Consider the following 24,083-nt stretch of genomic DNA (forward strand, 5'->3'; position numbering starts at 1 on the left):
TGTACGTTAAATGTAGTGTAAGCATCAGTTAAATGGATTATTGCAACATTATACATCAAAAGCTGAGTATAAGTCAGAAGCGTACACGTAATTCCTAAAACAATGAGAGATATAATTCTTGGAACCAATGCTTACTTATAGAAATGTCCTATAGAAGCCTTACAGCTATAAACAGAGCTCGATGAATCTGGCAAATAAGCCAGGAACAGAAACCACTTATAAACATCACAAAACTGATTTGCTTTTAAGAAAGTCTCTAGCTGGTGAAAGCAGCAGCAAAATGAGCCAAAAGCAGCAGCAAAATGAGCGGAGTTCTCAGTGTGGCAGATGCATCAGGCAGGCAGTTCAAAGACTGCAAGCTCATTTACTGAGAATAGGAGGAAAAAGCCACCAGAGAATTCCAGCTGTATTGCATCACAAGGCAGCTGGATGTTCACCGGTTTATTTGCTTCAAATGAGAAAGTTTAACTCTTGGTGTCTCAGGACACAAATACACCCCAAGTCTTGAAGAGATTAAGTTTTAACAGAGGCATCCCGTTCAGTCTTACCTGGTTCAGAAGACATTGTTTATAAATATAATCCAGTACCACTGCACGAGGAATTGATTTCGCAATGGTAATAACCCTGACAGGCTCACATATATCCTATTTACAAGACCTATAAGTTGCCAGAAAGGACTTCTCATCAGATGTTCCGTATATGCCGACAGTTTACATACTAGGTTTTCAATTACACTGTGCTCCTCCTCTTTGAAGGCAAGCCTGTTTCGAGAGGAAAAACGTAAGCATGCAAACCAGTCCACTTAGAGAAGAGTGAAGTCTGTTCACTATTAAAAAGGAAAAACAAAGAAATCAGCTTATGTAACCTACAAACCGCTCGAGAAAGGAGGAGAAGGAGGAGGAGGAGGAGGAGGGACTACTCTAAGTTGTTTTGTCTAATGCCTCGGTTACTACAAAAGTTTTGCATTTGCTCTTTGAAATTAAAGCAGTATCAAGGTTAAAGGACAAGTTAGTACATTTCTCTGGTTGGTACTTTGTTCTCCCTTTATACTGCACAATGCTCATTTCTAATGATATTTTTCATTGCATAACCTGTATTTAAATTTATACCTAGAATGAAGTAAATACAACATGCAGGATACCAGAGCAGTGACCAAAAGAAGTCCACATTAAAGAATTGTCATGAAAACATTAACTTATTTGGCACAGATTAAAATTCACTGGAATAATTTAAAATCAATTTTTAAATGGCATGAACTAGATATTGTGCTCCAGGGTAGAATACAAAGATATTAGTGTGAATTCTGAACTGTGAAAACGCGCATTTTTAAAAAGCAAAAGGATTAGCTGAAAAGAGAAGTAACTGAAAGTAATTTCTTTTATTGTTCACAGTTCTCGCACCATGTGATCCCTGGCTGGCACACTTTCATCCCAGCAGGAGAAAGAAACTGGGATTTAAATCCAGCCCTGTCAATTCGGATAATATGAATCAGAATATAGCAGCCAGCTTGTCATTCGCTGCAGCTGAGGTCATCTTCAACCACTGCGTTGGTCCAAACCACAGCTCCCTACAGCCCCTTCCACCACCAGCCGCTCATAGTCCTCACATTCAAGGCTATACAGAAGCACAGCACTGCAGAGCTTCTTTGAAGGACGAGCACCAAGGGTTACAGGGAACACACTTGCAAAACAATCCATTGTTATGAATATCTGTTTTTCACTGAGGAGACAACCCTCTGGAATAGGGCAGCTAATTATTTCCTTTCTATTACAGATGTTGAACAGAGGGGGTATTGCCAAAAACAGTAAAAACAACTATTTTCCTCCAGTTATTTCAACAGTTTGGTGCATTTTTCTTGAGATGAGCAGATGCAAGTTCCGTGCATATGGATTTGAAATCTAAATGGAAACCATTTTTTGCACTTTAACCAAGATTTGCATGTGTTGTTTTTGTTTTGAGCATTTATTTTTAAGCTGCTGGCCTAGCAACTTGCACTTCCCCATCCTTTGTACTTCTAGCAAGTAATCCCAGGTTCCTTAAAGACGCATACAAATTTTATTCACCAACACATCATTAAAACAAAAAATAACAGTAGATGAGTTTCATAACCAGACTAAGAGAACTCCAATGCACAGGTTAGATTTCTATTTTGAAGTTCACCTCCAGGAGTTCAAAGCTTGTCCCCTTGCTTGGGCTTCCACATGAAGTACATCTACAACGGAACACCTTCTCTCTCCAGAAAAGCTTTTGCAGAGAAGATAAAGTTTCTGCTCAGTTTCCCATATTTGAAACAAACCACTTTGCCCACCCACCCAGCCTGGTTCGTCCACCTGCCAGTGAGGCTTTGTCAGCCTTTCTTCAGCCTGGTATACTCTTCCCAACCCAGGAAAACCACTGATAATGCCTGTCATACATGACAGATTTTAAATTCAGATGTAATCAGCAATACAATTTTCAATTTTCACACAAGCAACATAGTAAGTTAGAAAACTGTAAGACAAATGGCTACAAAATAATACAAGAAGCAATTAGTTCAGCTAAGCAGCTACATAAATGCTAGTTACTGACCATTGTAAGCAAAAAGAGAAGAGAAGGGATCACACAAGGAAAAGCAGCAGCCGGACAGAAAATCAAGTCTCCCTTTTGGGAAAACATATATAATAACTGTGACAAACTTTGTAACATGATGCATGTGGGAGGGATGACATTTGAGCTACCAGACTCTGCTCTCTGTCCATCCCTGCTGCACGGGACAAGGCAGAGAACAGGCAAGAGGTCAGAGCTCCAACCAGCCCCAAAAGGTCCTCCCTGGACCACACAGGCAAACCCCTGGCTCACAACAGCCCACGGAGAGTAACCACAGCTCTGCTACCGCTCAAGCGGAGAGAAGGAATTTTACACACAAGAAGGAAACTCTGGATTTTATTTCATTTCCAGGAGGAGCAACCTTAAAACAGGTATAAGGAAGTTGTCAAAGCCCATCTTTAAAACACATGCTTAACTCCTCCTTCTTAAAAACAAAAGGTAGAATATTAATTGTTTTATCTTTATTTGATTAGCTAGCAGATAAGGGGATTTGGGAGAGATTAAAACCAATACAATGGGGACATCTCATTAACCAATTCCCCTGGTTTCACATGAGTTTTATATCCAACTTCGCTTACTCTAGGAGCAGAAACGTGCAAAGTACAAACAGCACAATATAGTTATATGGGCAAGTATTAGTTGAAAACTCATTGACAATAGGTGCAGCTATGTCTTAGCTGTCACCATAACATGCCTATGAACTTTTCTTTAAAGTTAATTAAAAAATAAAGCTAGTTTTATTAAACTTCTCTAAAAAGTAGATGAAGAGGCATGGAGAAAAACTAGTTAAGTAAAACATTCTCATCAGTGGGTAATTAAAATCATGCTACTAAGATGAGTAGTTGCTGTCATTTAGTATGAATAAAATAACTACAGAAACTAAAACCAGCACGTTTTTAGTCCAGAGACTTGCACAGTAGACTAGTTCTATGAAACTAAGTTACCTCAAATCAAAATTCTTGGTTCATGTATAACTTCACCACTCCAATAATTAGAAGTTTTTACAAACATCTCACAATAAATACACTGCACTTTGTTTTCCACCTCCAAGCATTCTTCAAACTAAACGTCACAAGCTTTCTCTCAGTATTTTCCCTATTTTGCAGATAAGGGGACTCAAAGTATGTGCCTGACTCATTTGCATATTATTAATGTGATGAAGCTGGAGTTGAGAAGGAAGTCACATAAGTACTGTTAGGAAACCTGGCTAAACATTACAGAGCTACATGGGCAGCATGCCACACTGAAACACACCCCCCAAAAAAAATTAGTTCATGTGACGGTGAATCACAGCCCAGCCTGATCAGTATGGCTGACTTCAGCAGGCTCCTCCTTACTGCAGACTCACTTCAGGCACAAAGTGTTTGACGAGGTTTGCTGAGGATGTTGCATCAGGACACGATATGAAGATTCTGCAAGCCAGTGACGGAGACTGATTTTTGTCCCATCCAAAGGATCAGTAACCCACATATCGCCCTAGCACAGAATGCAGCATGAGCACTTCTGAATTTCAGTGTATCAGTACGCTGCACTGAAAGCACCCCCAACTTTTTTCCATGTGAGAGACCTTTAGACTTCTCAATGAGTCCGAGAGAGATGTAAAACCACAACTAAGTCGGCACCTTTCACAGGGCTCCCATAAAGTAGGTGTGGTTGACTCACACTTATCTACCCCCCTCCTTTCTTCCTTACTCCCCAGTAATTCAAAACCACAGCAGTTTGGTCCTGGGCAAAAATGAAAGCATGCTTTGTCCTTACCCCAAAATAGTTTCTGAGGTGCTATTAAAAGCTTCTCTCAAAAGCCCGGCAGTAGTCTGCAGAGGGGTTCAACTTGGCTCCCAGCTGTTCTTCGGGCAATGGGATTAGCTACTGAGACACCACACACCCTTGTCCCAAAGTGACCCCCACTTCTGTCAGACCTTCCATGTGCTTCACTTTTCATGATTCTTGGGATAGTCTAAAACCAGTAACAGTAAGTGATTTTATGCAGAAGGAAGGCTGGATATAAACCATACCTTAAAAAACCCAAAATATTCCAAAGCACACAACTTGCTAAATACTGTAGTTTTGAACAGATACTTCTGTAACAAGGAAAAAAAAAAAAAAAAAGTCTGAAAATTCACTTGGGGTGCAGGCACACAAAACAAAGGACACCTTTGGAACTGCAGATATGCAGAAGCATACATTGGTCTAGGTCAAAATCTGGGAGAAAGCTGCACTGCCCCAGGCATACTAAACAGAAGCTGACCATCTGCCCTTCCTACCTGCGCCTTCTTGCTGTACTGAAGTGATGACTGTCCTCTACTTTATTTCTGAGCACTGTGCAAAGAGCTCAAGCAAGACCTACCACTGGTGCTTTGTGGCTTCTTTTGATTGTAACTGAGGACACAGTGGGGGCTTCCTGCCTCTTATCACCATGGGCAGAGAGTAAAACTGCAGACCTTCTAGACCCTTCACCAGCTTTGTTGCCCTTCTCTGGACACACTCCAGCACCTCAAGGTCTTTCTTGTAGTGAGGAGCCCAAAACTGAACACAGTACTCAGATGCAGCCTCACCAGTGCCCAGTACAGGGGGACAAGCACCCCCCTGCTCCTGCTGGCCACACTATTTCTGATACAGGCCAGGATGCCGTTGGCCTTCTTGGCCACCTGGGCACACTGCTGGCTCATATTCAGCTGGCTGTTGACCAGCACCCCCAGGTCCTTTTCTGCCTGGCAGCTTTCCAGCCACTCCTCCCCAAGCCTGTAGCGCTGCATGGGGTTGGTGTGACCCAAGTGCAGGACCTGGCGCTCACCCTTGCTGAACCTCATACAATTGGCCCCGGCCCATCGATCCAGCCTGCCCAGATCCCTCTGTAGAGCCTTCCTACCCTCCAGGAGATCGACCCTCCCTCCCAACTTGGTGTCATCTGCAAACTTGCTGAGGGTGCACTCTATCAATGATCTGGATGAGGGGATCAAGATATTAAACAGAACCGGCCCCAATACTGAGCCCTGGGAAACACCGCTTGTGACCTGCCGCTAGCTGGATTTAACTCCATTCACCACAACCCTCTGGGCTCGTCCATCCAGCCAGTTTTTTACTGAGCGAAGAGTACACCCATCCAAGCCATGAGCAGCCAGTTTCTCCAGGAGAATGCTGTGAGGAACGGTGTCAAAAGCATTACTAAAGTCTACATAGACAACATCCACAGCCTTTTCCTCATCCGCTAAGCGGGTTACCTTGTCATAGAAGGAGATCAGGTTGGTCAGGCAGGACCTGCCTTTCATAAACCCAAGCTGACTGGGCCTGATCACCTGGTTGTCCTGTACGTGCCACGTGAGGACACTCGAGATGATCTGCTCCATAACTTTCCCCAGCACCAAGGTCAGACTGACAGGCCTGTAGTTGCCCAGATCCTCCTTCCAGCCCTTCCTGTAGACAGGTGTCACATTTGCTAACCTCCAGTCAACTGGGACCTCCCCGGTTAGCCAGGACTGCTGGTAAATGATTGAAAGCGGCTTAGTTAGCACTTCGCCAACTCCCTCACTACTGTGGGGTGGATCCCATCCAACCCCATAGACTTGTGTGTGTCTAAGTAGTGCAGCAGGTCGCTAACCATTTCCCCTTGGATTATGGGGGCTTCATTCTGCTCCCCATCGCTGTCTTCCAGCTCAGGGGGCCAGGTACCCAGAGAACAACTGGTCTTACTATTGAAGGCTGAGGTAAAAGCTGCATTAAGTACCTCAGCCTTTTCCTCATCCTTTGTCACTATGTTTCCCCCCACATCCAATAAAGGATGGAGATTCTCCTTAGCCCTCCTTTTTTTGCTAATGTATTTATGGAAACATTTTTTATTGTCTTTTATGGCAGTTGCGAGATTAGTTCTAATTGGGCTTTGGCCCTTCTAATTTTCTCCCCGCATAACCTCATGACATCTTTGTAGTCCTCCTGAGTTGCCTGTCCCTTCTTCCAGAGGTCATAAACTCTCCTTTTTTTTTTCCCGAGTTCCAGCAAAAGCTCTCTGTTCAGCCATGCCAGTGTTCTTCCCCGCCAACTTGCCCTTTGGCATATGGGGATAGCCTGCTCCTGCAACTTTAAGATTTCCTTTTTGAAGAATATCCAGCCTTCCTGGACTCCTTTGACCTTCAGGACTGCCTCCCAAGGGACTCTGTCAACCAGTCTCCTAAAACAGGCCAAAGTCGGTCCTCCAGAAGTCCAAGGTAGCAGTTCTGCTGTCCCCCCTCCTTACTTTTCCAAGAATCAAAACTCTATCATTTCATGATCACTATGCCCAAGATGGCCTCCAACCATCACATCACCCACAAGTCCTTCTCTATTCACAAACAACAGGTCCAGTGGGGCACCTTCCATAATTGGCTCACTTGCCAGCTGTGTCAAGAAGTTATCTTCACACTCCAGGAACCTCATAAACTGTTTCCTCTCCTTTGTATTGTATTTCCAGCAGACATCTAGTAAATTGAAGTCCCCCAGAAGAACAAGGGCTAGCGATTATGAGACTTCTCCCAGCTGCTTATAGAATATTTCATCTGCCTCTTCATCCTGGTTGGGTGGTCTATAACAGAATCCCACCATAATATCTGCGCCTTGTTGGCCTTTCCCCTCTTATCCATAAACGCTCAACCCTATCGTCACCATCATTAAGCTCTAGACAATCAAAACACTCCCTAACACACAGGGCTACCCCACTGCCCCTCCTTCCTTACCTACCCCTTCTGAAGAGTTTATAGCCATCCGTTGCAGCACGCCAGTTGTGCGAGTCATCCCTCCATGTTTCTGTGATGGCAACTATATCATAGTTTTCCTACAGCACAATGGCTTCCAGCTCCTCCTGTTTGCTGCCCATGCTGCATGCATTGGTGTAAATGCACTTCAATTGGGCTACTGATCCCGCCACCTTTTTGGCGGGAGAAGCCCTAATTCCTGCACAACCATTCTCAGGCACTTCCATGGTTTCTAACACATCAATAATCCTTGTGTCTGTTGCCACATGGACCTCCATCCCCCACCTCCACTGAGACAGCAGACTGAAGGACCTCACTAGCACACCGTCCCTCAAACACTGGTGTGCCACCCCCAGGCTTCTCTCTAGTGAGCCTGGTTTTATTCCTTACACTGGATCTTGTCGGGCACTGCAGCAAGCCCATTCAGCCTGCTATCTGCCAGAAATGCATTTATTTTCTTTTGGATTGTTCTGTTAACTTAGCAGGCTGAGGTAACCCATGGGCTCAGATAAGCATCAGTGTCAAGAGAAGGAGAAAGTGAGAGAGAAGAACAAAATCCTTCCAGGAAGCAGACCTAGTTATTTGCTGTCTTGTTAAGCTGCATCCTTCAAGCTTTGCCACAGAGGCATGTAAGGAAGGAAGAAACAGCTGTAGGACAACTCAAGATTTTCAGGTATGTAATGAATAAAAAGATGGGGAAAAGATGTCTAGATTAAGCAAATTACCTACAGAAACAAGTGACCACCAGGAAAAGGAGGGAGGAGGAAAAGTCCACGCAGAAGGGGGCTAGGTGGGGAGGGAGTTTAGGAATGGATATTCAAGACTACTGCAACAAGGAAAAGTAACAATAGTACCTTAAAAAGATGGGTAACTAGCCCCAACAAAGTGAGAAATGCTATGGGTGACTCTGGATCTGCAGACCAAACAGAAACAAGCTTCTTGAAATGGCAATCTCCCTCCCAGTTCTGAAATCAAAAACTCTTCCACCACTCCCTCCCCTAGCTCTCCTGGTTCACTTGCAAGGAGATTTCGTACAAGCAATCACAAGGCAGGTGTGAAGAACAACTACCACGCCATAATTAGAAAGTAAATAGCAGTATTTTTCCATCTTTTTTTTTTTCTTTTTTTCCAGCTCACCTGTATCACATGCCCCAAAGAGAAAGCCTATGGCTGCACAAAAACCCAAAGGACACATAATAAAAGTTCTTAGGGGAAAAGCCTGCCTTTTTGTCCCACGTTTGTACAGCATTTGTCATTGTAGCACCTTGGTGTCTGCAATTTAGTCCAAGCATAAGAGTAATACAAGCAACTACAAAAATCTCCAAATAATTAAATGGTTGTAGTTCTACAAAATCAAAAAACTATATTAAAGATCATTGAGCACCACATCACTGACATATGTTCTACTAGCGTTTACAAAAGGAGTGTTTTTGCTATGGCAATTGTATGTTTTATACTAACCATATAAAGTTGTTTTTCTGTAGCTTAAAGTATTTCCCATACTTAAAAAAAATAATCCAGGAACCTGTGGTTTGTTATTCAATTAATCTTCTCTAGCAAAGAAAGATCAGCTATTGTTAAAGTATTTTTGGTTTTAGATGGGGGAAGTGGTCAAAGGCTTTGCCTTTATCAAACTGGGTTTGATTTGCCAATTCTCCTGTTTAAAAACATAGCTTAACAGTTCACTGTTTCTTATACCTCCTTTTTATACATATATATATTACAAAATTGAGAGAAAGCTTCATGTTATGGTTTAGGGAAGAGGAAATTACTATTTATAGTGTTATCCATTCTATTACACTAACACACAGTTAGCAAATAAATACAAAGAGAAGACCCTCTGGCCCTGCAGCTCTGCCTTTTCTCACATCGTCTTCGTTGCTTTCTCCTTCCCATGCCTTCCCCCTTGAGAATGCTGTTTCTTCAGGCCTCCCGCCTCCACCGCAGCTGCTGCCTCTTCCCCAGCGGCAGTATTACCTCCGACAGTGCCATTCCCGCTTGCCGCTGTGCTCTCCTGCCAGCCAGGACATAGAGCTAGACCAGCAGAGCTGGGTGGTGCTAGGCCAGGAAAGCAGCTCTGGTGCCCCACCAGTTGGGGACCATATTGTAGCTGTTACTACAGAAACCCACACCCTTCTTTAAGGAAAAGTAGAAAAAAGGTAAGAGGAAAAAGCTTGTGACCTACCTTAATAGTGTTGCGCCACCCGTCTTCATCCACCTTCACAGATTAAATGTATCACTCATATAACATCTTTGCAAAACAGCTTAAGAGCATACATTCTCATTTTCCAGTTAATTTAGTTTTTGGTCACATACACAAAACACACTCGTGCCCCCCAAAACCCCCACAACCCAAGCCAGGAAGACCACCACACAGGATTTTCCTTAGATTCAGCAGTACAATGAAAGGCTGAATCCATAACTTAATTACCCCTGTCACATTAGAAATCCAAACAGCACAGAGACTCACAAGTGAAACAGGTCAGAACGCAGTGACTGTGATTTTGCTTCCATATAAAAAACAAGTTTGGGCAGTGATAGATGCTAAAAATAAAGTACAAATTATTCTTGGTTTGAGTTAATAAAAAACAGGATGGAAGATTCACAATAAACACCAGAGTAGAATATATCAGTACATTTCTGGAGTAGATAAGAGCATACGAACAGTGGTCCAGAAAAAAAAATAAAAAACGATTCAATCAAATATTCTGTGTCTGAAAAGAAGCAGTAGCAAATGTTTGGGTAACCTACAGTAGAAGGCAGCAAACACACAATGATCTTTCCCCTCAATCCCCATGGCTTCCAGCATCAGTTGTTTAGGGATCACACACATCAGCAGATGCATTTGTGCAACTGTATTTTACCAGCTCCTGGAAATTCACCATGAATTTGTTTAGTCTTTTTCTGAATCCCATTTATATTTCTTGCACAGAATATGTGACAATACGGGCATTTTCAATCTAGTATTAACTACCTGAACTCTGACTCCATGCTTCTGGGGAAGAGAAACTTGGTGGCACAACACATTTGCCCCTTCCCCTTCCACCCTTCTCTGTCCTCCCTGTCACATTACAAAAAGCATCAGACTAACTTTCTCCAGAACACATCAGTTCCTAAAAATCATAGAATCATAGAATGGTTTGGGTGGGAAGGGACCTTTAAAGATCATCTTTAAAGTTCAGCTCGCCTGCATGGGAAGGGACATCTTTCACTAGATCAGGTCTCAGGACAAAGAATTCCAGTATCTGTTCACGACTATTTCCTTCTACCTCAAATATATAAACAGCTTTAGTCTCCTAACTTTGTCCTGTTAGATTCAATTTAATCTAGTACATATAGGATTGTCAGCAAATCGGGACTTTCTTTACAGAGCTTTTTCCTCCCTGCCATTCATACATAGTACCGCTTTTTTCCAGTCCATCCAGCCTTGCATATCTCAAGCGACCAGAGAAAAGTAATCAAAAGGAATTCCTCAAATCAATTTCTTTCAAAAAAGGAAGGTAACAATATAGACAGGGGTTACAAATACAAGAGTGTAGAAGTGTATTTCAGCTTTTGGTGCAATAAGGGTGCAAGATCAGAGACAGTTGTGACTCTGTTTTACATAGTGAAGTTGTGCTGATAGTTAAACACAGCCTTCACAGAGACCGCATCTACACTAATGAAACTATAATTTCCTTTAAATTATTGCTATCCACACCCCAGACCTCATCAGCCAGACAGTAATAGCTTTTCATCATTTATTTTAACACAAAAGCAATCAATAAGCTTTTCCCCACAGTTCTTGAACTGCTATCTATGAACTCTAAAAACCTAGAATCAGAGATGATACCAGCTATAAAACAGACACGGACAAGTTTCCTTGTTGCCTTTCTTACAGAAAAGGATTCTAAAATGCTACCCGATTTTGCAATAGACTGGATTAAAGCAGGTTCAGTGATCTACAAAGAAAATCTTATTCCATCAAAACACGACAAATAGACCACAGTCTCAAAGAACTGTAAGTAGATCACGTGTGATTGAGCAGCTTTTCCCTCTCATCACGACTGTGTCCTATGCATTGTTTTGCACTGAAAATGCCTATATCAGATTGCAGAAATATCACACTTCTACTCACACAAGCTGAAGACATTCCACAGAAGACATACACACACATAAAAAAAAGCCCTCAATTAACAACTGAAGTTTTACTCCTGTGTTAAGCACCAAGCAAAAAAGCATTCTATAGTTTTCAGAATTTTTCAACAGTAGGAAAATTCTGGAATATTCTCAGTCAAACCAGAGAAACATCAACAATAAGACAAGTAACATCAGCAATAAGACAAGTCTGGAAAATTTAAGTCAATTATTTAGAAAGATGATGTTTTACAATCAATAAAACCAGCTTTATAAACATATACAAGCACGCGCACGCACACACACACACACACACACACAAAAATGCAAGCAGTAATTAACCTGTTATGGCGGAGACCAGGCCACGGCTTGCAGAACAAGTGGTAAAATGGGGAAAAATTGGTGCACAAGGTGCTTCAACTACAGTGTTCTAGACTAAGTTTTTAAAAAGAGCATTCATCCAAAATAACAGGATGCTAGCAGACAGCAGAGGGGTGCAGCATTGCCCTCTTCACTAAGGGCAAACAGTACTCACACTGCTAACTGTATTTCATCGAATTAGATTTTAACTGTTGTGTTTCAATTCTTAGGTAAAGCCTTAATTCCACCACTAAATCTTCCATTTTATTTTGGCATATATAGCAGCTATCTAAGAGATTGTTTGTAGCAGCTTCCACAGTTAAAACTGACTTACGCACAGAAATCTTGACAAGCCAAGGGACAAAAACACTTGCCAGCTGCATTACAGTGGGTGGCCAAGACATAACAGCAACATAAGGCCCCAAGCAATGGTGTGAACAAGAGCTACTGGAGAGAACAGACATTAAAACTGCCTTGGCACTTAGAACTGCCAGAGAACTATTACAGCTGTAAAGAAAAGTAGCACAGGATCTTTAAAGAAAGGCAACAGGTAATCTTATATTACCTATGAACCCTTATGATATTTTAGGGAGCTTAACAACAGGTATATAATACTTGACCATGTTGAATGCTAGTAAAACTAGCATCAAATTATTTATTCTAGGTAATAGATCTCAGTCTCAATGTAACTGCTGCAAGCGTGATATGGGAAGCCATCAAACTATTTTGAATTACAGAAAAGGCACTTCATGCTTTCACTCATCTTCCTGAGCATCAGTGACCTCCTTAAGAAACGGAAGGGGAAAAAAAAGTTAACTTGTGTAGGAAATGGGACAGGACTGTAGAAGCACGCAAGAGATGCTGGGACTGAGAAGATACTAGGAAGAAAACTTCCAAGTGATAAGTTCAGGTCATGCCCTGCAGGAATAACTCATTACAGAATCAACTTGTTCTTTCAAGTAATATTACAAGCTCTTGAGCTAATTTTCCTTCTACTACTCAAACAGTAGCTATGTTTGACACCACTCCAGGGAATACACTACACCACCACCCATGGCACTACTCAATGCCTGCAAAACAAAACCTTTAGCTGCAGAAGAGACTGGAATTCAGGTCTTCTGAAGCCTCAATCCCCAGTCCATGAACCTTTGCTAAAAAGGCTGGCACAATACTTTGTTTCAATCTTAGCTATCAAATCTAAACCAGATACTCAGAACTGTAACAACCACAACACTACTTATTTGGGCACCTGAACATGGATTTTTTTTTTTTTTTTTTTCAATAAGTGTTACTACAAATGTGAGTGGGACAGACAAGTTGCAACACTCTTCAATACCAGGGTTAGCTGCATCTATACGATCTTCATGAAGGTAAAGTGCTTCTGTGGTGGTGGGAAAACCACAGCAGCAAAGTACAGTCCACAGGATACACAAGCCAGCAGATGTCTACAGATAGTCAAGAACAAGCATAAAAAAAGCTCCAGTGAAGGATCCTCCAAAGATCAGTAGTTGGAAAAGGACTTCTATTTGCCATCTACCAGGACTAGACTATTCTTCCCTCCGATTCAAAATTTGGCTGCTTTGGGTTTCCTTTCCTCTGAAGCACTGGAGACTGGTTGTGGCTATTGAGTCCAGGTAAGTAGCATGCTAACAGTAGAGCGCATTTCTCAAGTGCCTGCTTAAGTTTTCTGCTAACAGTGATCTCATGACATTGTCAATGACTTCAGTCTTTCTTGCTGGGTTTCTGAAGCATAGTATAACATTGGCTTTGGGTCATTTACTACAGTTTAAAGTTTTCTTTAAAGTTTGTTTCCCATAGCCAGTAACAGTCCGTAATTCTCAGTGTGCCAGAAGAAAAGTCTACTGAACATCTAAATGAGACTTAAGTTTTATGGCTGCCTGTGACTGAGGAGGGCGGGGGAAAAACCCCCACAAACTCCTCAGTGACCTAACAGCTCCTTCCAGTCCTGAGCTCCACATTCCCAAATGTACTCGAGTACTCACTTTTCCCAGATATTCATCAAAAAGTAAACAATGCCCATGTTTCTATCAGTCAAGTTAAGCAGTAAGTCAGTTAAGTCAGTATAAGTCAGTTAAATAGTAATTTTACACTTAAAATGAACAGCTTATTATTGCATATAGTAAAAAAAACCAGATGAACTGAGAAAAAAAACTTAGAAATAATTCCACTTCAAGATACTCTGTTGCTGGCATGCAGTCGTTTATCCCCACCCTGTTCTTCTCCCAACTGCAAACAAGGATTACCTGGGAGGAATGTTTTCTGAGGTCATTTGCAGACCAGCTCCGAGTCTTCTGGTTCTTCAACTAGGAAGGACAAAAGTACTTCTGTACTAAATGTAAGCCCCTCTAGGAAAGACTGAAAAAACCTGCCACAACTCATAGACCTGTCATTAATGTGCACATTGCCAGTCCCTCACATTTTGTTACTTACAGTCTCACTGCACCGATGTAGTACAGTGATCTGTTTTAGAAGAAATTCAACAAATTTGATGTTTTCTAAAATCTGGTACAGCAATTTCTAGCATCGTGAAAAAAGTGTTAATGCCTGCGTTTTGTCCCCACCCATACAAAGCATAAAAGACGCAAGCAATTTTACATGACTAGGGCCCAGCAAACAGACCAACAGCAGCAGTGCCTGTGTCAGCAGGTTTATCCTCCCACACCCAGCATCCTGAGGACTCCATTATTTCATGGGAGCTGCAAAGAGAACAGTTTGTAAACAGGCACCAGGACTTTCCAAAACAGTTGACCCTTCAGAGGGAGCTGCAGGCTTTAACCTTCAAATAGCCACGCTGCTATAAGGAGGCACTACAGAGCCTGGGCTTTTTTGTTTGTTTGTTTTAATGTTCAGAATACACAAGTAAACAGCACAAAAAAAAAGTGTATTGAAAACTCAGCATGTTTAAAAGCTCTGCCAAGTAGCAGCCTGAACACAATGTATAAATAAATCCAAGTCATGTCAAACAGCATTCCACAGTCATGTGTCAAGTGAAAAGCAGAAAGACTTGTCTGTTTGAAGAAAACAATTGTGACCATTTATATGCAAGCCAGCTTCCTATATATTGACTCAGGATTTTACCATTTAATGACAAGTTTCCTGAAAGCTTAGTATGTACAGATATTATAAACAAGATTATGATGAGCCCACTGTATACTAGGTTGTATTTCTAGACACTATTTAGTTGGGAGCTCATTCAAAATGGTTTTTTTTGTGAGATGATCTACCTAAATTGAGCTTACCCTCTTAAAAACAAATCACTACTCAGTATGACCCATCACCTCTGCTGGCCCCAAAGCCTGTGTTTTAGAATAAATCTCCTTCAAGTGATCATGTAGCAGATTACACTGACCCTCATTTGTTTGCATTAAGCATAAACATCAGAGCCACTTGTAATAATCCACCAAAGATAGAAAAAAAAATCTTAAAAAAAATAATCATTAATTTCAAACAGACATTTACCAGTTCCTCTGTTACATGGAAATGGGATGTCTACTATGAGAGGCCAGATGCTCAAATGGATTAAAGAGTGTCTAGCCTTTAAATCCTGCATCCACAAATCAACGCTGACCTAGTGACCTAAAGTAAAAATTAATAAGAAAAAAAAAATAGTACTCAACAACCACATAAAAACTATTCAAGAAGGAAATAAAAAAAATTGTTTGCTCAAGACTATTTGGATATTTACACGGTGCTCATCATAGAATATAATAAGAGCTGGAGAATGCCAAACGTGAAGTCTCCTATTTATCCTTGAAACAGGTTTAGCAAAGGCAGTGGAAAAGCAAGCTTCTCAGCACACCATCAACTAGCGATCAGGAGAAATCACCTCTGGAAGGGGTATACAAGCCATTACATTATGTCGATATGATTGTTGCTCTCTGTGAAGACTTGCCAATGAGACATTAATTCACAACCACAGCGACAGCAAATCCTGCAGGCAACAGCTACCTTACTAGAAACAGACTGGGGAACAGAAACATATCCCACACCAGCTACTATGAATAACCTTGGGGCAGTTGTCCTGCCTTTCCCTCCAGCTAGGTTCAGCATAGGGTCTGAAGGGTGAAAGTCTGATCTCTTTTCAAGCACAAAAGCCAATCTGCCTCCTGTGCTCTTTTTAACAACAGAATTACAGACCTGCAACTTGCATGTGTGAACAAGTGCACTGCAGCCTATTAAAAGCAAGTTTTGCATAAATCACCCACTTCAGGGCCATGTAATACTTAAATTCTGGAGAAGGAAGCAGTTAAAAAAAAAAGGTTCTTTTTAATTACAAGATGATACGGCTTCTATTAAGAGTGCTCACCCCGTTCCACCAACATGTGAGTGTGACATGATGTCTGAAAGGACTTCAGGTATATATACCAGGCTCACACAAGCACAGGAAAAGCTCATACACTACAAACAGGTAAAGTAGTCCAAGAAATTAACCCCCCCCTCAACCTCACACACACGCACTTTTGTTAGGGACCAAGATTTGGAAAGCATCTTGTAGGTTAAAAATTCATCCTAGTCAAATATGTTGCAGTCGTGACTTATTAACTCCATTGGTAACTTTGCTCCCAGACTCCAACGCACTGACATTTTAAGTGCATAAAAGCAGAGGGCAGATCGGTGGGATTAGGACTGACACAGTTTTAATTAAAAGCCTCTAGTGGTGTCCTCCCCTGTACCAAATAAAAATGGCAGTCCTGGCAAGAAGGATGCAGCGTAAGAGCTTTATTTCAAAAGGGAAAGACCATACGTGACTAAAAATATCTGCTGAAGTAACATTTTGTCTATTTGGGCTACAAATCAATTTTAATGCCCCTCGTTTAAGTCAGTAAATTGAACTGCACACAAATGTTCATCATGCATTTATTAGGAAAAAATTTAATACTCCTAGCTACTACAGCACAACAAAAAATGTCTTTTATAGGACACAAAAGCCTTACAAGCATATATTTCTAATTTTATTTTCCCCTTTAAATGAAATCCTGCCATCAAAACAGTCACAATATTTGCAGAGTATCCTGAAAACTCATGTCTCCATACAATTAAGTTCTATAAGAGAAAGAGTCCGAAATGTTTGGTCAGTTGGGGAGTTGGAAAGAGGGGCAGAGGGTGGGAACGAAGAGTGGAAAACCTGCTCCTGCATTCTGCCTCCCTTACACTGCTTCCTCTGAGCAAACTGCATAAAACACCCTAAACATCTATTGTATCGCCAGCTCTGTTTGAACATTTTCCCCTCATCTCACCCTTCATGCCAGCACAAAAACCACACATGTATCACATCCAAAAAGAAATCACTCAGACAAAAAGCAATCAGCGTGAAAAGGTATGTAAATCAAACAGATTTGGCAGCGAACAGCATTTCATAAAGAAGAGAGATACAAATTGCTCCATTTGTGTCAGTTTGGCCAGTTATTGTTCTGACTTACTACTTTAACAACCCCAAATTAAACTGCTTGAACTGAAACAGACAAACAAAGATCTTTAAAATACAATTCCCCCCCACACCCTCTTAACAATAAGCATTATTTCCGTGGTGCTACCATCCTTAAATCATAAAGCCACTGCACCAATTAAAAATTACCTACCTACGTACATAATGAATTTAGTACTGACCTTGCGAAAAGCTTACTCCTCTTGGCTAGAAATCATTAATAGTTTTGGTAAAATCCTTTTATGTGCTCCTCCAGCTAGCTAATTCCAGCCTTCCATTAACGCACTCCATTGCAGATAATTGCCGACAGCACACGCTCCCCTGCTTTTGCTGGTTCCCAACCCAGCAAGGATAATCACATTCCAGCGGGGAGCGAACAGATGGCAGCCTCCATGGTAACCAGTCCTCCCCAGCTAGTGGTAGCACTGGGAGACTCTCGGGGACTGGGCAACAAGCGCTCTTTGTGCTTCAGCCTCGCAAAGCCTTAGTGAAGGGAGAGCCAGCTCCTAACGCTCACTGGGCATGCCTAGCAGGTGCCTTGCCTTCGCAAGCAGGCAGAACACCTTCACAAAAGCTTGAGACCAGGTTTAACCTTGACGCTGCCTATTCCCGCCTCGCGCAGGGGGGAGCGGGGGGTGAAACACATGCTAAGATGGAGGTGAAGCTAGCGAGAGTTTTCATTTACTATTAAGACAGAGGGCTCAGAGAAAGTAGCGGATGACTGTTTTTCCCTGACAAGATTGTTTTCTGAAGGCAGTCTTATTTCCCCCGAATGCATTTGATTTCAGCACGATGGGAACGTTTGCTGCCTGATCTCTATCTCCCGGACCTTGAAATTGCTCCCCTCAAGAATACCGTAATCTCCCAGCCTGGGTTTTCCTCAACAGGAACTGCGCAGCCCCTTGCTTTTGGTCTTAGGGCTTCTGCCAGGCTTATCTGCTCCACATCTGCCGAGACCAATGCTGATTCAGCAGCAGGCAAAACTGCTGTCTCTCTCTGCTGCACAACCAGACTGCCGGGGGGGCGTGTCTGGAAAAGCCTTTTTTTGCATCAAAGCTGTGCCTGAAACCACTGCTCTCACCGGGCCAAATCCTGCGCAGCTACACACCTACACCAGCTTGGTGAAATTCCCACCAACATCATCTGGAGGGGAAAGGGAAGTGGCTTTTCTTAACCAACCGATAATGATCTTGTCTGCAAAGTAGAAAGAGCTTTGAAAGAACATATTAAGGCTTTAAATACTGATGACTTGCACAGCACCACGTCTCAAAATATTTAAGGTTCAAACCACTGGATGTGAAAAAGCACGCAGCACGGTAGTCTGTGGACTGACTCTGTTGACGCATTCAAACTTTCTCTCCCTCACTCTCAAAACCACGCAGCACATATGACTAACAGTGCGTCAAAAAAACGTGGGTAATTTTACTCAGCTGAGCCAAATTTGGACTTCAAGTTCCTACATGCTAACTTAGGTCTGCTGAGTTATTCTTTTGAAAAAGGGAAAATGGCTTCCTTTCACCCTTAATGGCACCTTTGATCTTGTAGTTGGTCCTGCAGGGCAGTTTGTTCCTGTAAAAGACTGAAAAACCCTGTGCTGGAACCTATCATTACAAAAACACCCATCTTTTTCCTCTGTGTGGCTCCAGGCAGAGAGTTCAGTAATTTTCTTCCCCCCACCCCCAAATTTTCAGTTTTCCTCATCCTCACTGCATAAGGAAGTTAGTTTCATTTCACACCAAGCACAGTTAAGTTTTTCATGCATTGGTGAGAGACACCACTATTAAACTGCTTGCGCATTAACACTGGAAGCCCCTCAGATCGCTGCAGACAGGGCTTAAGTACCCATAAGCCATAGGAGAGTCCCCACCACGGAAATCACGGCAGCTAAAGAGGACCCAGACTTCAGAGGAGACTCACACAGCTCACAAGGGTGCTGCGGGTACCAGTGACAGGCATGGGACCAAACCCAAGTCTGCCAACTTCCCCTCCAGGACTAGTAGATCATTCTGACTCATGCTGCCAATTTAAACCCAATTTATTCCTCTAAATAAGCAATCTTTACATCACCAAAAATTTCTTAAGCAACCATGGACACCAAACCTAATCATCCATCAGCAACAAGGGTAAAATAATGTAAGGAAGGAAGCCAATTTCCTATTTAACTTGCCAATTGTTAATAATAAAAACTTTTCAGCATTTAGGCGTTATGAAACACATCGATAGCATTTCTTGGTTTGCCTCTTAAAAATAAAGACCATGGCTCAGAAATTAGTTTTAATATACTAATAGATTTTACATATTTATGCACTTCTGGAAAAAACCTCTAGCAATTACAATTCTTGGCAGACAGACTGACTTCAGAATTACAGGGATTCAAGTTCAGTTTCAGATTGTTTTTTTTACTTCATGAAAGACACCTCCTACGAAGTAATCTCCTAGATTTATGTTAATTCTAACTTTGTATTAAAAAAAATATGGTGTCGTTTACTGAAATATTATAAGCAATTTTGGCATTGGAAAACCTGTTCCAGACACTGACAAAAATACTTAGACCGTCTGTTTTTGAACAAGTACTAGCTGTACTCTTGATAGGAGGATTGCTAGCAGAATAAAGGCAACAGCAGCCTGAATCCATTTCAGCTTCTTACTTGGAATCTCTGTAATTCTTAATTCTGATTTTACACAGATACAATGCAAAAATTTGAATAAACTAGATGGAGCAGCCATCACACAAAGAAAGGGGCAATAGGATGCACTACAAATTTTGGCAGAAGCAATAGGTAAGTTACTTTTTTAGTGTTGCTCCATGTATCCTCTGTACATCTGACAAATGTGTCAATCAAACTACTTGAAAAGGAGAGGAAAACAGCACATCCAAAATTCTTTTGAGGAGGGGTGGACAAGGGAAAGGAAACTTAGCCATCTCCTCTTATTCTTTGGCCCAGTCTGAGACAGATAGGAGTTAAGGAATAAATTGTTTTTAGCTGGAAGGTATTAATGAAAAATAAACAACAAGCTGACATCCTGCCTCCTGAATTGATTCCACTGAAGGAATTGTCTTTTGTAACGATGACACCATGTGCTTCAGCTTTTTCCAGTCCCAGCTGCTATCTGATAGACCAAGACTTTGGTATTTTACTCAAGTTGATGGAGACTCAAACTAGGCTTTAGAAATGTATGCTTTTCAAATTGGATATGTTATTTTTTTTGGTGATGACCGCTTAAAATCTGTTCATCCAGAACAAGTTACGTGGGTTTAGAATAAGGCATATTGCCAGAAGTTAGTCTCCATTCTCTGCATAAGATTTGAAAGCTTTATTTATAAAGCCAACCACAGCATCTAAGTAAACGGCACATATGCCTCACACATGCACGGTTTTGAACTTTTGCCCATTTCTCATACCTGTTTTTAGAGTTCTAGTAAAACAACCTTTGTACCAACTGTATGTTACTGTCAGAGACAAAGCAATACAACAGACCATTGATCTGCTCTATTATAGTATCACCTTTGTTTCTAAACAGAAAGCAACTTCAACATAATATGTATGTATTTCTTTTAACTTGATACCATCTGCTATTGAGGAAGTTCACTTCAAGGGAAACAGGATGTCTACATTTTTAAGAGTATAAAAAAAATATTCTGTAAGCAATGGTAAAGGTTGAAATGTGTAAAACTTCCTCTTGTCCAGAATCCCAAGAATTAACATATCGTGATAAGCACAGAAGGGCTAAGGCTTCCACACCGGTCCTTTAAGATCCCTTTGTACGCCAGAGATGTTCTTCCAGTCTTACCTCAATTGGCTGTTTTCTTAAATTAAAAAAACATGGTACTTTGCAGAAGGAAAGCAATGAATTAAGCCCTGCAGACAGCAAATGCTTCCTCAGCAGCACCTCTGCAGTTACAAAGCAAATGGAGACCTCATGCCTGGAGAGTTGCACTCCCCTTGTTTCCCAAATGTTTTCAGATCCCACGGTTTTGCATCGGCACATGCTTCCTCAATGTCACAAGAAACAAGACTATGGAGTTTCTTCTTCTTTCACAGGGTGCCCATGTAGCCTGGGAGCTTGCGCACGCTGGGCGTGGGAGAAAGGGCAGGGACTGTTTTGTTCTTACGGCCACTGTTTGATTAAGTAATGTCAATGTTTTGAGTGATAAACCTTTCCCTTCCAAACTGTTACTGCTTACAAAAGTGGGATTCACAGAAGGGAGATGAGCTATCTACTTCTCACCAGTTCAGTGACACGGACTGTCGCCATCCATTGCAGCAATCATTCTTCCAATATTACAACAGCTGTTTCTGTGGATGTTTATTTTTGGCAACTATCATTAAAGGACAACAAAGAAACATGGACAGAGCTTGTACTAGGCCATCTTAGTGACCTATTTGGTGTACAAGCCTGAAAGTTATCCTTCCTTCATAGGCAGTCCTCCAGAATAACTTTCAAGTTATGAAATTAAATTCCTTATAGAAGTAGAAAAAATAAAACTTCTGCTGTTATGTCTCCAAAGATAGTTATTTTCAGGTCAGGAACAGCACCAGCCCAATACACTGAAACACTCATTCCATAAACTGGAATTACTCTAGTTTCCAAATACTTTACGGCACCTCTCCCACTGAGCTGTACTAGTAGTGCCTCCAAGTTAGTAATGCCTGTAGAAAAGGACATTATTTTTTCTTTAAAGCCAACAACAAAGCACATCTAGAGTTAGTCAAGCACATTGATTAATATAATTTTAAAGTATTATGGAAAGTAAATTATGTAAAAAGCAATTTAAAAATAAATAATCCATCAAGCCAAAGACCCTAGATTAGAACTCCTTTCTCTAGTAAGGACAATCCTCTTGGAAATTGATGATCACAAAGAAACGGTTAGTTAATAGGATTTTTTGTAAACATTGAATATTCGTATGTCAGTAGTAAAATGTAGTGCACGGAAGAGTTGTTAAGGAGAATGTAGGATAGCACAGCCTCCCTGAAGAGGATACTGCAGCTCAGGCCTTGCACATACAAGGCATGAGACAGCTCATATTGATGGTACCTATCCAGAAGCAAGAGGTCTGGAGCTGCTTTTGCAAGATGTGCATGAACAGAGAGAAAGGGAAAGCCAACATCAAGGGGCTTACATTCCAACAGCAGAATAAACTGTGGCACTAATGCCTTTCAATCCATTTGCATTCAATAAAAAAGTAAGAGGGATGACAAAAGAAGAGCTGGATTTTAGCTGAAAACTCAGTTTGTCAAGGTAGGACAATTCAGTTCAGTGTCTGGAAGCATCCAACAATAAGGCACAGCAACCACCAGACATGTCTGATTATTTCTGCAATTGCACAGAGTGTTTCCATGGAAAAGCAGCAGCCTCCTAGGTTTGACATTCAGCGTCTGACAGCTGAACCAGCCAAAGCTCAGACATGCAAGGCTTAAAAAGAGATTGCAGACAGCTCTTTGGACGTGGTTCTGAGCAATGCAAGAGTAAAACCATCTCTGAGGGACAGCCTAACCCCAGGGGCTCTGCCCTCTGCTCTTTATTTACCAGTTAAGATCCCAATGAAAGCAGAATAGACATCAGAGTGTAGCACATGGGTAGGAATTGTGGCCACAGGGCTTTCCTTTCTCTTTAGGCTTTACTAACAGTTTCTGAGAAGTCTGGATGGGAACCGCAGGACTGCTCTTCTATACTCTGGTTTGGACAACTCCCACCAGGACTTGTAAACAAAGACAGAAATGGTGTGTCTGAAGAAGAATGGCCTGTAGGTTCTCTTCACTATAAAGTATCCTTAAGTAAAAACCACGAACAGTAGGAGAGTAAGGAAATGTAAAGAAACCATGCTACCATAAAATAATTAAAGATGTTATAGGTGTTGAGTGTGCTAGTCTCCTTCATGCAGATACAGGAAGTTCTCATATTTCATCAATTAAACTTGGGAATAAAAAAAGTTGTTATCACTCCAGAACTTTAATTTATGCTTCATAGAGGTGATCTGAGGTACAGCAGGAGCTGTGGTATTTAAGCTGTACTAAATAGTACATCAGCATCCTTGTGCTTTAGCCCACTGCAGGTGGCTAACCTATTAGTGGCAAAGAACCCAGAAAAACTCTTAAAACACAGTTAGCAGACCCACTCACATAATTCACATTGATTCGATTTAAATTCCTCTCCAAACTCAGCAGACACCACTTTGCCACAGATTTCTAAGATCTAGAAACACCTGTGTTAGATCCAACACAAACACTTTTCTGAGCAACCTGTAACAGCTTTCTGACTGAATAACAGATCACTTTTACAAAACACCTTGCTTTTCCCTAGCCTGAAGCTCTTCCAGCAGGTCAACAGATCAGCCAGCAGTAAACTGCCTAAAGAAACCAGGCTTGGGTATTTGATCAGGCAATCGCGGAGGATGCCCCATCCATGCCCACAGCTGACAGCACTGCCAAGAGGAAGCAAACGCAGTATTGCAGGATTTAATGGCAGCTGTGAAGGTCACACCAACAAAAGCTAAAAATTCCGCCTACCTCCCATGCCAGCTCGCACAAGTGAGTTAGCTTTTTTAAGATGCAAATTTATAGTACCACTTAGGCTGACAGTAACTGTCTGTTTCTTTGAGTCACCCCAAATATTCCTGGTTTTATTTTGTATATATTTCAATGGCTCAAAAGTTCTCTTTGTAGTCTACCTCCTCCCACAAGGATGAGCAGCCAGTTTCACAGCTGCAAAAAAATGAAGGCTTTGGCAGAGACTATTTAGAAGGGGGTCTTGGTCACAGTTGGGGTTTCCAGGTGGACCCATGACAGATATATGGCATTAGAGGCATACAGCACAAAACCACAGGTTATCTCTTTTACAGATTATTT

At 41.6% G+C, this 24,083-nt stretch overlaps 1 protein-coding gene across 6 annotated transcripts in view; it reads right to left on the bottom strand.

Annotated features, from left to right (window-relative positions):
• FGD4 (FYVE, RhoGEF and PH domain containing 4) overlaps positions 1 to 24,083 on the bottom strand; it is a 106,305-nt gene that overhangs the window by 47,775 nt on the left and 34,447 nt on the right. Inside the window, exon 1 of one of the 6 annotated variants that reach the window (XM_075050911.1) lies at positions 14,051 to 14,283. The exons of 3 other annotated variants lie outside the window; for them this stretch is intronic. Coding sequence is in view for 1 of the 3 variants with exons in the window: in XM_075050908.1 (XP_074907009.1) it covers positions 549 to 564 (16 nt within the window). In the remaining 2 variants the exon portion in view is untranslated. Of the gene's footprint in view, positions 1 to 548; positions 810 to 2,568; positions 2,587 to 14,050; positions 14,284 to 24,083 lie in introns of those variants that run through there. 2 more of the 6 variants (XM_075050914.1, XM_075050908.1) reach the window with 2 other exon arrangements.

Source organism: Buteo buteo, chromosome 19, assembly GCF_964188355.1.
Source record: "Buteo buteo chromosome 19, bButBut1.hap1.1, whole genome shotgun sequence".
In the NCBI taxonomy this organism is placed as follows: Eukaryota; Metazoa; Chordata; class Aves; order Accipitriformes; family Accipitridae; genus Buteo; species Buteo buteo.